At 38.9% G+C, this 18,267-nt stretch overlaps 1 protein-coding gene across 2 annotated transcripts; it reads left to right on the top strand.

Annotated features, from left to right (window-relative positions):
- The first annotated feature begins 3,459 nt into the window (after positions 1–3,459).
- On the top strand, positions 3,460–17,446 carry rspo3 (R-spondin 3). Of its 2 annotated transcripts, none has more exons than XM_053493792.1 (6): positions 3,460–3,564; positions 9,383–9,562; positions 9,667–9,810; positions 11,960–12,106; positions 12,206–12,379; positions 16,517–17,446. In XM_053493792.1, exons 2-6 carry the CDS (start codon positions 9,445–9,447, stop codon positions 16,714–16,716), a joined length of 783 nt encoding a protein of 260 aa, XP_053349767.1. In that variant the 5' UTR covers positions 3,460–3,564; positions 9,383–9,444; the 3' UTR covers positions 16,717–17,446. The 2 variants fall into 2 exon arrangements, with proteins under 2 accessions (XP_053349767.1, XP_053349765.1); XM_053493790.1 differs by lacking the exon at positions 3,460–3,564 and adding an exon at positions 4,145–4,929.
- Positions 17,447–18,267: the final 821 nt, after the last annotated feature.

The raw sequence follows: 18,267 nt of genomic DNA, 5'->3' as shown, positions 1-18,267 counted from the left end.
GCACATTTGCGTAAAGTAATTTAAACTTTTTAAACTGGGGTTCTTGACAGTTTGATGACTTTCCTATGGCACATTTATGTCTCTGCCAAATGCCATGGAATACTTGAGTCAGATTGTAGCAGCTTCATCACCATCTAAGGTTCAAGCAGTCCTTGTGAATTTAGATTCAGTGCAGCTGTTTCATTAGAGTTTTCACCTGGATAGCATTTTAAACATCTTAGTTTAAAGAATGAATGGTAAGAAAGAGATTATGATGGAGAAGATGGCTACCTTTAGTTGGCATAATAATACTTCTTCTACTACTACTACTACTAATGATAATAATAATACATTTTAAAAGAATTATGCAGGATAAAATAAGCATTTGGCATCTTGCTTGTGTTTGGTCATTGTATGTATATCTGCTCCGATTCCAACTGACTAAACTGACAAGACAAACTCATTTAAGTCCGAAATTTCTGAATTTTTTTACCCCAGCCCATTAAGAGCCATAAATAAAATTATTGGGGGTTTCGTTTAATCACAGCTGTATTACATGTAGTGACTACATGTGAATAAATAGATACAGATATGTTAAAGGCACTTGTGATAAAATACCTAGCTTCTCCTACTTTCCTGGACTGGCAGACAATCTGCAAACTAACACACATTGAGGAGGTTACTCCCTATCCCATCCAACCCTGTGCAGAGCAAATAGTGAATACATGGGACAATAGCCCAAGCTGGTCCAGACAGACCACCTGCCAGCAGAAAGAAAAAGCCTTAATCAAAGTTAAAGAATCTCCCAGCATAGCACAGATTAATATAAACCTCCAGGCTCTTTATAATCTCCTAACTCCTCACTTGGAACACCTAGGGTCAGAGCCCAAGTTGTTCAGCAAGAAGAAGTTGAATGAGCTGCTAGAACTGCCTTGATTAAATCTCCAGGGGGGTTTGACTCCACTGTACACGGCTCTTGGCAATACACAGTCATGCAGTGGGTCTCAAGCATGTTTAGTTAAGGAGGCTTTGTTCAGTGTGTTCTCAGATTAGAAAGATGTCATGGAGCGTTTAGCTTTGATTCTTAAATTCTGGACAAGTGCTTAACTGACAGCCCCACATGCCAACATGCTAACAAAGGAAATGTATATCTGATGTGTTTCTAATGAGGCAGATCGCTCTATTTCCAACTCATGTTGCATTTATTTAAACCTTTGGTCCACACACCAAGGGCATACCTCAGGAGGAATGTGTAGTTAATGCCATGGAAATGCTCAAATTAGTCATGCTTACAGAGAAAATATTTTAATGGGGATATGCTGTTATGCACCTTAGTGCACCTTAATTATCTGAAAAAAGTACTATATTATTTAATTCTAAGAGCTTGAGAAGAGCAGTTGGTCATGTATTTATTAAATAAATTAAAGAAACTTTAAGTGAGATAGGCTTTCAATTCTTAGTTAACTACCACTTGCCTATTACTCTTTTGCCTTGCCAAAAAAGGAAATATGACATATTTTTCAAATCATTAATAATCCTTTATGCTTTATAATATTCATCAGTAAGTATCATGATGGCCTATCATGTACAGTGACCACCTCACAGCTCCAGTGTTCCTGCTTCATGTTTCTGTGCATGTTCCTGTTTCTGTGCATGTTCTCCCCTGTCTGGGTAGGTTCCCTTCTTGTTTTCCTTGTTTCCTTCAAACATCCCACTAGGTAGACTGCCTAAGATAAATTGCCCCTAAGTGTCTTAATGGTGCCCTGCGATGCATTGTCTTATCTACCATGTAGTTCTTCCCCAGGCTCAAGATTCACTGTGACCTTGTCAAAGATTAAGCAGTCAATAAAAGTGAGTAAATGAGTGAGTAATCATCAGGTAAGTAACATTTTAAAATATCATCCTGTACCCTCCTGTGTTCTAATTTAACACATATGCTTGCTTAATGAGAAGGGAATGTGAGAAAAGCTCACAGCTGGTGGCTAATACTCTGCATGCTTAAAATTAGGAAAAGTAAACTTTGTTCTGTGTAACAGAAAGTGGGCTGGGATTGATGTTGTCGGTATTCCTTTCATAACTGCATTGAAATCTAATGTCTAGACTCCACTCAATTTATTAGATGCATAACAGATTTTTACCTGTTTTTTTTTTCTTTCTGGTTCCCACATATAACTTGTTCTGCACTCACATTTTTAAGAGAGGTGCACCTGCCCAACTTCATTTCAGGCTGCTGACGGCTTCTCTCAACGACTATCACATAGAATGACCAAATGACCTCACCTCGTCTCCTGCGTTACCTGCTAGTGTTCTTCCCTGGGTCTTATTTATCAGCAGGGTGGGGGCACAAAGACAGGCTTTATTCTGCCCCCCACCCATGTAAAAATGAATTCTTTTGGAATTCCTACCTCCCACTTTGATGACGATAGGCTTTTATAGTTTTTTTTCTTTCTTTCTTTATTGAAGTCCTGATTAATGTTTGGGTACAATGATGAATATTTAAAAAAATAATATTCTCTCTACAACCTTCATGGGGCATTAACTACTTTGCCTAGGAAGAAGGGACAGTCTGGCATTTCTCCCAGCACCCTTACTGTGATTGATAGAGTAGCCACAAAAGGGGAAACATTGGTCTGGTCATGTTCTTATAAACATCAACACACTGCTTAGGAAAAGCAGGCCTCTGCTTTCAGTGCCAGACGTGTAAATAAGCTTCCCTGTGGGAAGAGGGGAAACTACTGCGCCTTGCATTGCTCTCACGTACACCAGTAATCATTACCATTGTTTATACTTCAGAGCATGCACACAAAAAATGCAGGCATTTGTCTTTATGTGGCTATTGCTGCATATCAAATGAAAATGCGTCTCAGGCCTTCCGGAAAGAAAAGGGCCCACAAATTCATGAGGATGCAGCTTGCAACCAAGGGCTGTGTAACCAATTATAGCGTTGACGCCCTCTAGAGGCTAAGAGCAGCGCTTGTTTTCATTGCGCTAAGAATACTGGATGAGACCCATGTCGCCAAAGTGGTACAGCTCGATGGCTGTTTATGGTTTTGCACACGTTCCTCCTCCTCACTGTCTCCTTCTACCTAAAATATTCGAATTTAAAATTTACATTTTAGAACATGTTCATATTTTCTATTATCATAAAGACCATAGTGCCAGCAATGGTATGTAAAACTATTGTATTTTATATGTACAGGTTTTACCAATTATATGATAGATATGCATCTATCTATATAATCAAGGAATGCAAAATATTCCACCTTAATATGACCTATCGTTTCATATCGTTATTTTGGTTGTCAAATTGGTCATGCAACATTAATGTTAGCCGCTTACACAACATTCATGATTGGACCTTGTCTGCTTGGCAGCTGAAGAGAAAGGGATTATGTTTCTGTAGTATTTCTACACCAGAGGTATACAACTAGATGCAATTCTCTCTCTTGCTCAATTTTCCCAGAGAGGTTGACAGCGACCAACTCCAAATGTTATCTAAACATTGTACAACATGTAAACTCTAAGCATATGATGAATAACCTGCTGTACTCAACAAAACTAATTTTTCCCCTCTCCGGGCGCGGTGTAAGTATTTTTTCTTTACTGCCATAGATATTTAGTTTCTTGTTTTGTAATATAAAAATCCTTGTGTGTATTTTTTTGTATAAAAAAGATTTATTAGATTAATGTGATGTGCTACTGTGTTCATTTTACATATACTTATTCGTAGTCTTAAACGATTAAGTAAGGATTGTAATAAATTCTAATTAATCACTATGAAAATGTATCACTATGAAAATATATGTATTTTTTCCGACAATTGCTAGACTCGCACGATTACAATTACAGTCTTCTTTAAACTGCAGTCAAAATTTGTATTAACTTTCCAAATTATTTTTCTATTTGTTATCTCTGCAAATTTCCTGGCTTAGGTGATTGTATGATCATGATGGAATCGAGCAACACTGGTGACTAGTCTAATCAAATTAATTAATTGTAAGAGTACTTTTAATGGACTTTGACAGATATTCGCATCATATGATTATTATACTGAGGTTGGCTTTTCTTCCCTGTCAGTGCTAGAAAGGGTGGGGGTGACGTTGGGGGCTCACCCTCTAAATAAACTTTGGAGTTCAGGACTGGGGGAGAGAGACGGCGGAGAGCTGAAGTCATCAGTTATAGCATAGAGAGAGTGTTGCGCCGTGAGCGGAGAGCGAGAGAGAGAAAGAGAGTTGCTCAACCGTGAAACTTTGAGACTCCGTCAGTAATATATGTGTATAAAAAGCGAATTTAATTACCTTTTTCAAGACGAATTTCTGCGACGGTTCTAGTTAAAATCGTGAGAGATGCCGCGGAGACGCGGACCTCCTCCTACATACCGAATCCGATAAAGTTGCGCTCACGCACCTGGACACACCGCGCGCTTTCCACCGGGAGTTACACAAGATACAAATGCAGAGTGGATAAGCCACGTTTCCAGCGTGTCAACATTTCGTCCCACTTTCTAGCTTTAATCTTGATTAGTGGTGAAGAAGAACTAACAACTGCTTTTTTTATTGCTATGAAATCTGCGCGACGGACGGAAGACTAACCATTTGTACATTCCGATGAAATGTTCTACACCGTGTGGATAGCGAGCTGCCTTGCTCTCTTTTATCGGCTTCAATGAGGATCTTTTTGCAGGATGGTGGTGTTGCCGAACTGGCCCAGGTGTTTTTGGGCCATTGTAGATTTGCCTGAGCAGAGTTGCGGCTTGTGCACGCTGTAGAAAGCGTGCGTTGCAACACATTTTCGGCGCAACGCGTCTGTCGAGGACATTACCATTGGCGAGACAAAGCATCGGTACCTCGGTTACTATGCAATTGCAACTAATTCCCATTGTATTGATCTTGCACTGGATGGAGTACGCAAACTGTCAGCATCATACCTCCAGGCACCGGCAGCACGATCGTAAGTAGCGCGCGCTCTGGGGCGAGGGTTCGCGCGCACCTGCACACACTCTTGTTGCGCGCCGTTTCACGCGCTAACCTTCTTAGAAAGTTTATTTAAAGTTGGTTGGGCAGACACAGTTCCTCTTAAGATTTGCTTTAAGATACTTAAGTAAAAAGAGTTGGGTAAAGGTGGTTATAGGTTTTTACAAGAAGAGACACGTACATAAATATTCTTATATATTATTGTATAAATAATTTATTATTTATTGACTTTATTGTACAAAGTCTTATCTTCTTATCTAAAATATATAAGAATATATTAAAGGGTCACACGTGATCACTGTCCAAAATGACCAAAATGATACATACTGTTTTATCACTGCGCTCAAGTACTTTTTTGTTTTTTAATGACATTTAATGTTTACATTATTTAAGCAGAAGATCGAGAATCCGGATCAAAGGCGGCAGTCGGATTAAATATGTAGGCATGTAAATTACATTTGGCTGCAATTTGTGCTTATCGGTTTTAGTGAGCGATTAGGGCGCACTGCTCGGCTCGCTCTCTAGCGGCCAGTGAAAAATAGAAAACTATCGAAAACTATCACTCAGTGTTGACTGGAGCCAAAGTCACTTTCTTCACATGCGTAATGCACAGCTAGAGTGTGTCCCAAAAGTCTCCATACATAAGAGAAATCAACATTTGTTTTCAAAATGTCTCACAAATATTTTAATCATGTATATATTTTAGATAGACTTTAACGAAAGAAGAAATTACTGAAAACATTCTTATGCTTGGAACGGGAACAAAGCACGAAGATCATTTAAAGCAACGCATTAGACGTGCAATTACATGCATAAAACCATGTGTTAACACGAGTACATCCTGACCAGGAGAGACGCTGTGTGTGTGTTTACAAAGAATTGGCAATCATGTAGGCCAGTTGTCCATTTTGATAGAAAAAAAATGCTTTGTTTTGTTTTTTATTTCTTTGTATGGAGGTTTTTGGACATCTTTTATTGTCCGAATATGAAATAAAGCAAACATGTGGATTAGTAGACACAGATTAAGAGTTTTTTTTTAAGATTAAGAGAGTAAAAAGATTCTACAAAACAAATAAATCACTGCAAATTTACAGTATACGTATTTAGCAGTGTGGAAATTTCTTTAGATGGGAAACTGGTTCACGTGTTCAAGTTCAAATGGCTAAAGGCTTTACAAAATCTGACTAACTGCATAGTTGGACTAATTGTTAAGGAAGCCTAAAATTATATGTAAATAAAACAGCTTTAATAAATAAAAAAAAAAATTAAAAAAAGTTTGATGGACACACATGCAGTTGCTGTTAGTGGAAAATAGCCGTATGAAATATGTGGAAAATGTGGATATTGACCCATTATGACCTAATACTTATATGTCAGTAAGAACTGTGGCTGGGGAGTTTAACTTTCAACATGTGATTTGTGGTTTAATGCCCAGAAGAAATATCTTTTCTTTTCTGTCAGGAAGCTATTTAGTTCATCAACGGCACATCTATGGTTTAAGTACTGTATTTTTCATGGAAAAAAAGAAAGAAATGTAGGTTTTAACATATTGCAGTGCATTCCTTTTGACCTCTCCTGAGAAAGGGTGAGAAAGGAAATACATGTAAATATAATACTGTATATTGTCCTACTCACTGCACCAAAGTCGAATGGAAGGTTAGTACCACTGGAACAAATCAATACTATCTTCAAATAAAAATTCATCAACAAATTCAAGACTGCATTGTAATCTGTTTTGTGAGACAGAGATTACCATATGAATTTACAGTAAATGACCCAGCGGACGCCTGACCTCAAACACTTCCTGCCTCCTGCATGAGCCGTTCAGTGTCAAAGTGCCACAGAATAGTCTTTTGCATAAGCAAGCAGCACATGCCAGAACTGTCGTAGTACTATTTAGTGTGACCATGCATTAGTTGTTACTGCTTAACTATATTCCTCAGTGAGTCATGTGGACGTAACTGAGCCTCCAGATGCATTACTATCCTTATGCAATCTGCTGTTTTATTTTTATATCCATGTTATACCAACACACACTCCCTTTCTACTGCACATTAATGAGCTTATGTAAATTAAATATGCCAAATGAAGGCAATATTCATCAGTGTAACACATTTATTTTGTTTGCTTCATTTTAACTAATCAACTTTGTGTTTCTGTGTGTGGTCACCTCATATAATTAATGTCTCAGGAAATGAACTGTGTTCAACGATGACTCAGAGCAGACATCTCTGGCCATAGTTCAGTGCAGTGCCTTAATTCCTGAGTCTGAAACACTGTGATTAAATTAAGTTTAACAATGCTGCTAATAATTCTGGGAAAGCTTGTTTTTTTAAGGCCGGATTGGAAGAGATTTTAAATATTATTATATATTAGTGCTGCTTGTGCTTCACTTGTGCAAGTAGGCCCAGAACTTGTGGTAGCACGAGGGCAAGCTAAATTCCTCTGAGTTAAGAGTTCTGTGAATCAGAAGGTCTTGGCAGGAACGCATGTGGGCAAATGGACAGCAGTTGTAAAGATCGCAGAGATATGTCAAACAGAATATCCATGATCTATTGCAATCTGTCAGCCAAGGCTGAACTTAGGGAATCAGGGAGAAAAAAAGATGCTCTAGCACAGTTCAGTGGCATGGAATGCAGGAGCTTGGAGAGAACAGGTTGAAAATGCCTCTTCGCTTGTATGGTATGGTGGGGATAAACCTTCTGTTTATCTCTGTGTATTTTCATGTAGATGTCTGTGTACAGTTAGAAGAGGAAGGTTACATACTACAATTTATATTCACTGTAGACTTAGAGCTCAAGAAATGACAAAGTTTTATCACTGTATCACAAATAATAGAGTAATAGAGAAACGTTTTTCAATAAAAAAAAAACTGTTAATTTAATAATCAGTGATTGTCTTTAACATGATTTTTGTCAGGTCATTTTGATTTAATTAATGTAAAAAGCTTTAGAATATTGCATATTTTTCCTACCTTTGAAGACTGGGACAGAGCTACTCTTGCCTTGTCCACAACCTCTCCTGGTAGAACCTGTATATTCAGGTCAATCTTTCCTACCATCTGAGCCTCTCACCTGCAAGAAGCACATGGAAGCGATTGACTTCAATCAGGAGTCCTTTCTCATGCAGCCAAGGAGCATCATGCATTTTTAGACTCAGGAATTCAATGAGGTATTTAATGTAAATCAGTCACTTTGGCACAAATCTGTAGCCTGCACTGTTAAGCTGATGTAATCAGTGACCATATGCTCTATGCTTTATTCTTTAACTGACTGTTGTGCTGAATGCTTGACTGTTTGACATTAGTCTTTAAACTAAAACAGTTAGACTCGGCATTGCGCTGCTATTTGCACTGGCTTTGGAAACTGACGACTTGAAAGACAGTTTACTCTCACTACTAAAACTGCTTTATAGTATATACACAGCTTTCGTGATTCTAAAAATCATTCCATAACAAATCTGTGCCCTGTCTGTTCCAAGTCACATCAATCGTGGAATAACACAGTGACTTGCATGTTGAGCTAGCACAGGAGTCAATGGAAGGAGGAAGCTTTCATGTTTGAGAAAATGTTGGTATAGCACTGCTCCAGGCAGTTCTCATGCTGGCATAAGTTTATTTCAGTATTTTTTTTCCACAACAAGGTTGTCCTGTTATTAAGGTTTTGAACGCAACTGCTACTGTGCTGACATTTGCGTGCAAACCCCGGTATGCGGCATGTCTCTGCTGATTAGTTTCCATGGCAGGAGAATGCACAGATGATGGTGCTTCCTGTCATGTTTATTATTATGCTGTATTATGGTCATTGTCGCAGCCTTAATTAATAGACTTGCCCTTTCTTTTACCGAACCTGGAACTATTTAACTTTTACAAACATTCTTTACGCTTCAAAATGTGGAAATGAGCCAAAGTCCCACTTGTGGCATTTTCTTTTGTTGTGTTCTTCAAAAACATTGAGGTGTATAAGTATTATACACATTAAAATTTATCGTATCCTGGAGTTGATTTGTTTAAATGTTACCTGGATAAATTTTAATCCATACCAGAAACTGAAATTACAATTAGGGACCACAAGACTATAAGCAAAGAATGATGAGCTCACTCTTTAAACTACTTTATAGGAAGGTAAAATAGTTAGAAAAAAAGGGTAAAAGTAAAACAAATTCAGCTGTGCAGTACTGAAAATTTTTTTGGGGGTGTAGAAATATATACATCTGGCAAAGTGCAAGAAAACTGAGAAAGTGCAAAAAAATCTAATCTGTGTACATTAAACCAAGTTTTAATTTTAATTAAAGAAAAGAATAAAATAAACAGCCCCTTTATGGACCTTAATTTGAGGTGCAGGCAGTAAACTGTAAAAACCGTGAACTTCCTCACGGTCAAATCTGCACTAAAGCTTAATAAAACCTCTTTCTATTGTCTGTGTTTTTAGGAGGTACGGGATGCCAGGCAGGCTGTCTGACCTGCTCTGCTTCAAATGGCTGCCTGACATGCATGCCCAGGCTCTTTATTCACCTGGAGAGAGACGGCATGAGGCAGATTGGCGTGTGTCTGGCTTCCTGTCCCAAGGGTTTCTTTGGCACCCGCTCACCTGAAAAAAACGACTGCTCCAGTAAGAACACTTACTAATTGCTGTCTATAAACAATCTTGAAGATATAATTCTAGTGATCTAATAAGCACCATGATGATTACCAGCTCTGTGATGTGTCTTTTAGAATGTGGCTCTGAATGTGACACCTGCTTTGACAAGAATTTCTGCACACGCTGCAGAGCAGGATCATATCTTCACAAGGGGAAATGCCAAGAGAGCTGCCCAGATGATCTAGTGCCCAATGACATCAAGAGGGAGTGTGTTGCGCGTGAGTACCCTTCTCACATTGTGAAGATTTATTGCAACTCAGTGTTCTAAGAGGAAATGAAGTAGACACCCATTATAGTAGTAGCAGTTCTGCTAGGAATATGATCTCATGCACAAGTGGTGAAAAATTATCTGTTCAAGGCAATTTCATTTGATTTTATGGTCGGGTAACTATAAAAAGTCATTACGAATTTTCTTTTAAGAAACTGTAATTGAATCACTTTCCATATTGCATTGTATACAAAAAAACACCTAATTAATATGATTTTAAAATCATGGATGAGCACTGAACAAAAGTAACATTGCACAATCATGCAAAGTTTAATTTATGAATTTAGCCTTTCTTGAAAATCATTACATAATCTTAAAAGGAGTGAGCTTTAAATTTAATCTTAATAAAAATAAAAAGTAACAGAGCTGGTTAAGTGGTTCAGCATGCTATATTATTAGATGCTTAGACAGATTACTGTCAAAGGAAAGTTACTCCTCAATGGAAAGTTCCTTCAGGCTTAGGCATAGTTCACACATCTCCCTATTGCTTTTTTATTGCTTTTCCAGCAATTAAACATAATATAATAATGTAATAATACATTCTTAAATTTGCCCTTAGTCATTTTAAAATGTAAGCTACACTCTATAAACACTGGTCACATTGACATCGTCTGTACCAGCACATGCAGGCTCAAACAAATATTTTAAAGGCTACAAATTTATAAGCACTCTGAGTTAGTGATATTATTTGTTTATAAGCAAAGTATTGAACTTAGGTCTATAAGTTTAAAGTGTGATTTACCTACAGGGAAGTATGCTCACCATCCACTTTGATAGTGATACCTGTCCACCTGCTCATTGCATATAAACATATGCAGTTGTTTATTTAGCCAATCATGTGGCCTCATTTCAAATATTGCAGTTACAGGGAAAGAGATTTAGTAAATGTCATCTTCATACAACAGAGTGGGAATAAACGTTATCTCAGTAACATTTACAGTGGCATGGTAGTTGGTGCCATATGCGCTGGTTTAAGCCTTTGAGAAATTTAACACACCACAGTTTCTAGAGTTTGCGCAGAATGATGCAAAAAAAAAACATCCTATATGTACAGGCTGAAACACCGCAGTAAGTAGAATAATCGAGAATAATCAGACTGGTTCAAGTAATAAATAAGCACACTTTACTACCGTGCAGGGCAGAAAAGCATTTTAGAATACATTAAACCTTGAGGTAGATGGGTTACAACAGCAGAAGGCCACATACAGTAAGGTTCCAAACTTATACTTACACAAGTCAGACAGTCAAAGACTGGAAAAAGTGATTTATTTACTATTCTTCAACTGTTACGTTTGGGTCAGTCTAACCCATTAACCTACTATATATTTGCTGGCAGCTCTGGCAACTTTCTGCCAATGTCTCTTGTCAACAAGGCTCATCCCTCACAGGACTTTCACTAATTCATTTTTTTTATGCCATTCTGAACACCTCTGGAGACTGTTGTGTTTCTTGAGATCAGCGGCAATAATCAATCCAACACATCCGGCACCAAAATCCATGCCCTGGTTACACTCACAGAGATTATACCATTTTCCCATTCTAAATTTAGATGTTAATAGCAATGACAGTTATTGTCCGTTATCTGCATGATGTTATTTATTATGCTGCTGACATTTGATTGACTGTTTAGATAACTGAATAAAAATGAGCAGGCTTAGAGTTGTTTCTATTGAATTGGTGGGTGAGTAATTTAATGATATTAATGTGCTTATGAATGATATTGTAAGCAATGGGCTCATTTGCCCCACTGCTAACCTTCTAACCCTATCCTGTTAATGTTTTATACAAATTAAACCATCCAGATCATTTCTTGTTTGCATATGTGAGGTCAAGCCTAATCTATATAAGGCTGAATTTGATGACAGACTTGTTCATGATTCAGTTGCATCCATGAGTGCATGTTTTACTATTTGGATTGCACTATTTGTTTTACCTAGTAGGGTAATTTATCTAAAACTATAGATTTGAAAACTCAGAAGGTTTTCCTTTAGCTATTTTTTTGAGGTTAAGGTTTGGGTTAGATTTCTATTTATGTCATAGAAAGCTCATCACAATAGAAATAATACAAATGCACATATATGTGTGTGATGATATTACAGCATGCCCAGTGAACTGTGAGTCCTGCCTGAACAGTGACACCTGTACAAGGTGTATATCAGGTCATTATCTTCTGCATGGACAATGTCACAGCACCTGCCCTGAGGAGTTTGAGCCCAGCGAGCAGTCGATGGAGTGTAATCCTAAAGGTGTGTGTATCATCTAATATCTTATAGAACAAAGTTTTGTGTTTTTCAATGAGAATTGAATGAATTATGTTGCTTTGTTCTGACTGTCTCTTGTTTCAGTGCATTGTGAGGTGGGAGAGTGGAGTGAGTGGGGGCCATGTTTGCGGATAGGGAAAAACTGCTTTGGAGAAGAAAGCCGCACACGGAAAGTTCTGCAGCCCCCCAGTCCTCGGGGCAACCCCTGCCCTTCCATCTTAGAGAAGAGAGAATGCCTTGTTAAGAAAAAGAGATGTGGTAAGTTTCAGCTGATATGAGGATGTGACATAGAGAACTTTAAAACCTTTTGGTTCTGGGTGGCCTTTTTAGATTTTATGGACATAGTTTTAAAATTACATTTGGGCCAATTACTAGAAATTGGAAAACAAAACTTTACACCTTGTAAAGTGTAAAGTTTTTTCCCGATTTATAATAATTATTACATTCTATTGGAAATTCAAAATCACTTTTTCCCTCATCAGGGTTTATAAATTGTCCTGTAATGGCTATATTTAATCTGGAATTACCATCAATAACTGTAAAATGAAATTTTACATTTTTTAAATGTTTAACTTTATATATGTAAAGAACATTTACTGCCCAGGGGCGCACTTTGAAATAACTACAAAAAATGATGCCAAAGGTCAAAAGCTTTTAACTTTTATCAGTATCAGCTTCATACCTCATGAAAACTAAAACACTAATAAATGAAGGAGCATAATTCCTTCCTTACCCAAAAATCTAAACATGGAAAAAAAACGGCTATGTTGTTAAAGCATATTTATATGATTAAGCTCTGGATGTTCGTTTGGTTGGACTGCTGTGTTTAAGGCGTAGAATTGAGCTTTGTGATAGATAACAGACCGGTTTCGTGACCACATCCCTCATTAACTCCCGCTGCCTTGTGTAAATGTGCATCAAGTTTCCCAGACCGTGCACTGGTTTACGATCCTCTTTTGCCTTTTATATACTAATGAATTAATAGCATATTTCAAAACAAAACCAATCCCAGATCCTAGACTTAGAATGTGACACAAAAAGAGTGGGGAGATAAATAACAATTCTGTCACTCCTCTAAGCATTTCTCTCACTAAAAGGAAACACACACACACACACACACACACACACACACACACACACACACACACACACACACACACACACACACACACACACGCACATCTTGCCTGGAGGGGCTTCCATGGCACATTAGCTCGTAGTAAGGAGTCGGCATGATGTTGATCTGCTGGAGCCGCCAACGAGGGTGCGTGTTACACACTGCAGGCTCGGTTATTGACCTCGTCTCCGACTGTGATTACCCAGCTGCCCCTGCTCCTGGAACTTCAACCGAGCACTAATTATCTGCCAGGGCTCTGTCCCATCCATGTTTATTTTCTGCGTACCCCAGCGGGGTCAGTGGTCCGACCTCCGCCAGCCCTGAGTAATCCCAAGCAACCCTCTGACACTGATACATCCTCCCCTCACCCCCATATACGCACGGCTTTATTTTTCCTCCTGCCAAGTTCTTCCTCTCTGCTTTCCCCTAACTTGTCATTTGTTTTTTCACCCTCTGAGTCTTCATGACCTTTATCATATGCAACCTCTTCCAAGCCTCAATCCTGTTCCCTGGTAATTTATTTCCACCTCATTGGTTTTATTTATTTATCTTTTCACAGCTTCGAATGCAATTAAGCTCAATACAGGAATCATGGGTATGATTTACATTAAGCTATCTAGTACATTAATATGATAAGTTTCCAATTCTCATTATTCGACGTATGGATATAATTGTCCTACTAAAAACACTCTGTTTGAGGGTTAAGTTACCCTCAAAACACTGTTCCTTTAGGACAGCTAGGACAGACACAACAAGGTGTCAAAGCCCGAGGCATTTCTCCTATGGGACGGAACAGAGCCCTTAATCCCTGCCTGGCTCCTGCCAAAAGCCCCCAGACGACAGCATGCCTGTCCACATCCTCATTAATGTAATTCTGGCACTCCATGTCATATCTGGTCCAAGCTATCCCCTGACACAGTGTCCTAAGCACCATTCAGGACATTACCAATCATGAACAGTTCTTGAGGCCAGAATTATATACAGAACCATCTGTGATTTTGGGCTACTCTACTAGTTATGACCTGTGACAATTACATCTGGTTTCTTATGTAGTCTTTAACTTCCTCTTCCTTCCTTACCCTTTTTCAATCACTCTTTTGAAAATTATGAACAATCAGTGCCAGATGATGCCTATGTTGAAATATTGACATGAGCTGAGAAACATAAGCAACTCCAAGCCAAGCTTCCTCAGCCAACTTGCTTTTAAGGGTTGCAACATGTTTTTGAGGACTGTAAGGTTCAGGCACCGGCTAGTTTGTTGATAATACATGCATGATGAATAGATCCATTTTCACATGGCTGTTTTGTACAGATCCAACTTTAAATGGACTCCCCCACCAATCCCTCATCCAGATCATCTAACAAGGCCTTCCATCTGCTCCAGCAATGGTGACCAGATGCTGAAGAATGTGTTATATTCTTGAAGTAACTGGCTGTATAATGATATCCCATTTGGAATCAATGCATCGCTTGACAGTTTATAGAAATGGTAGACAGGATTCTAGCTTTGAAATAGACCCAATAAACATAGCCATAATGATCCGAGCAGCACCCTGATGGCGTTATGGCTTGGTTTGTAGGAAATGCAGAGATTATTACTAATCCACTGATCTCTAAATCGTTATGACAAAGAAAACAATGTGTGCAGTGGGGACTTCCTGTGTATAAAGAGCCAGGCGAAAGGGAGGGGTGTCAGTGTGAGTGAGTGATGGGCATGGAATTACAGTGTATGGGGGGGGAGTGTGTGTGTGCGCGTCTGTGAGAGTGTGTGAGAGTCTGTGACGGCTGATCAGTTGCAACTGAAATGAGACAGCTCTCTCAAAACAATCCCAACTGACTCAAGTCTGTGGGAGGCATGGTAGGGTCTGCCTACTCAAGAAGAGCGTGAGAGATAGAGGAGCAGTTGTGTCTCCTCACAGCCGACACTCTTACCCTTCATTATTTGTGCATATTTTTTTAAACAACCATAGCTGGTAGGGCCCTGTATCGGTCTGGCCGGACCCCAGGAATGTGCAGGTCAGTGTGGGCTGCTGTGGGCAGTCTGCCCTGATCCCCTCAGCAGCAAAGAGATCAGTGCTGATTAATCGAGTCCGAGTGGAGGGATGCAAGCAGGGGGAGGCAGCTGGGTGTCCACCTCAGCACTTTTCCAATCCTCCACACAACAGAGCTCAGCCTTGCTCCACTCATCCACTGATAAGCCTCCGGCAGGAATTGAAATTGGCTAGTTGGGAGTGTTAAGCAACACAAGATAAAGTAACATCAACAGAATTTTATTTTAAGGTCCTCTATTTTTGACAAATACAAATCAGAAAAGGAAAGGTTGGCCAAGGGTGCTGCTTAAAGAAAATGACCAAAAATGAGTAAAAATACATTGAACTAGACTATCATCTTGTGGTTTGTTGTAGCATAGCACTGCATCAATCACAGTGAGGATTCATTCATTATACATCTATATATGTTTATGTATATACAGTATGTACATTGTATATATATACACACACACTGATACGCCATAACATTACCCCCACATAACATTAACACAATAATATTGATTAACATTTATATACCAATGACAGGATCATGGGCACCTATGCCTAAAGGGTCCGAAGGCTGACCCATCCAGTCCGATCCCACAGAAAAGCCAATGCAGCACAACTCACCAAAAAATTCAGTTTTGGTCAGGAAAGACAGGCACCAGAATACTAAATGTGCCACATGCACTGGGCCCTCAGTCTGCCATGCACTGGGCCCAGCAGTCAAAGAGCCCAAGTTGCCCCCAGATGCACCTCTACTGATGTGTCAGATAAACAAGTCCGATCCACGGAGATCACAAACCACAGCACCCAAAGGATGCGCTGCCAATATCCACACCAGAGCACACCCCTGGGGTATTTTGGAGTCATGCCATGACTGGTGGACCAGGGGGAACCTACACAATACTGCCCATAATGTTTTGTAGTAAAATGTCATGGCTGATTGAGGCTTATCACTGAGAGAATAATATAAATAATCATCTTATTATTCAGTTATTACTTAGTTGTTATTCAGTTCTGTGAAGTTATTATTCCCTTTCTGTAATAATAATAATAATAATAATTATTATTATTATAATTATTACTACAAGTTTCCAGTTACAACAGAGATACTGTATTTTACAGTAGTAAGTAATTGTAAAACAGTTTGAGACAGTAAATATTGTGTGTTTCTATAAGACAAAAGCTTTATTTAGAGAAAAGCAACTCGATCAATGTGAACATTATTAATGCTTTTTTTATCAGGAAAAGGAGACAAAGGCACACGTAAAGGAGAGCGGAAGAATCGTAATAACCGAAAGGAGAAGACAAACAGTGAAGGTCGGCGAGAGAGGAAAAGAGACCGAGAGCGGGAGAGAGAGCTGGGCACTCGGGAGGACGAGAACAAAAATAAAACCGAACAACGTCGCAAAAGGACCCAGAGCAGAGACACTATAATGGAATAGAGAGGGGCTGCATGGTGATCCTCTTAAATAACCCTCTTCTGGTACTCCCGCCCCTCTGACCCTTAACCCCTAACTGTCAGGGGTGCTGCTGCTACCTGTATAATTTAAATGTATACTGTATATGCACAAGAGAAAGGAGGCAATGATCGGACGAGTGAAATGAACAGTGAACCTATCCCTTCTTCCTTCTGGCTCAACGCCCTGAATGGACATCTGTTGCTCATGTGGCTTATTTCTCGTGCAGAGGAGTCTGGCATTGAGTTGGGATGACATTGAACTTGCCGTAGTGGAATGGCACCTTTATGAAACAGCAGGCTGATGACATGCTGACTCAGACGCTGCCCTGGTACAGCATCGCTTTGTGGGTTGAATGTAGATTTGTGTGACATTATGTAGAGTTGCTGTTGTATAAACGTCTATCTATTTTTTTTTCTTGGCTGAGTAAATTAAAAGCAAGTATGCTGGAAGGTGTCATGGACATTGCCTGTTGATAAAGCTAAGACTGCATAGTGGACTGGTATAAACCCACTAGGTAAGAAGACAGGCTGCTGTTTTACTGGATAAAGAGGTAATGGTTCTCCCTGCTTTTTTTTAATTAATCGTTGTTTAATGTCCTCCAAATAAGGGGGAAGTTTGCCTGTCTGTAGTCGCAGAATCCAAGCTTTCAATTAAGCCATCTGACCAGAAACCAAAAGCACCTGTATGTTCAATAAATAACGATGTTTGTATGTTTTCCCCATTTTTGTCTATTCTTGGGAAGCAAGAAAGTGTAAATGCAAACATTTGTAGAAATCAACTAAACATGCTACATTTTATTTGCAGTAGCATGTTAGAATCATATACATTAATGATAACCATTTCCACAGATAAATATCTATATTACTACCACAAGAACCACTTGTTTTAGTGGTTACTTAAACGTAAGGTATTCTGAAGACAGAAGATGTAAGACATAATGATTTGCTGGGCCATAATACAAGCATAGTATACAGTATCCCAGCAGGAGATGTTTTGGGGAGTGGCAAAAAGAGAGCTTAACCTCTGTTTAATATAATGGTACTTAAAGGGAATGCCAGACCTTCACATTACTTGGGAGTATCATAAATCAGCAAAGTGGTCTAGATTGTAGCTACATTCCATAGTGTTGTTGAGACAAGGGCTGTTTACAAAATGACCCACATTGAAATGTGACCCCTCGACTAAGAAAAAACAAAATGCTGAAAATAGCACACGGATATTTCTTTTTTAAAGCAATAGGAAAAAAAAAAAAAACAGTTGCAAACCACTAAAAACAAGCATCATGCATATCGAAATAAATAGCGAAGCCATAGAAACACCTGGAGGAAAAAAACCCAAATAGGAAAAGCTTCATATACAGCGAGTCAAAATAATTAAACACACAAAGCCAGTTGTGCTGGAGAGAGTTCCTTTCATTGTCAGAGTTCCTCATGGGGTTATAAACAGTTATAATATTATGTTTCCTACAGACCCAAGATACAATTCAAAGCAAAACTTTGATGATGATAATAAATAACTGTAAATTGTCAATAG

The sequence above is a fragment of the Clarias gariepinus genome, chromosome 4 (genome assembly GCF_024256425.1).
Source record: "Clarias gariepinus isolate MV-2021 ecotype Netherlands chromosome 4, CGAR_prim_01v2, whole genome shotgun sequence".
NCBI lineage: Eukaryota > Metazoa > Chordata > Actinopteri > Siluriformes > Clariidae > Clarias > Clarias gariepinus.
This window is presented reverse-complemented; position numbering and strand designations above follow the sequence as displayed.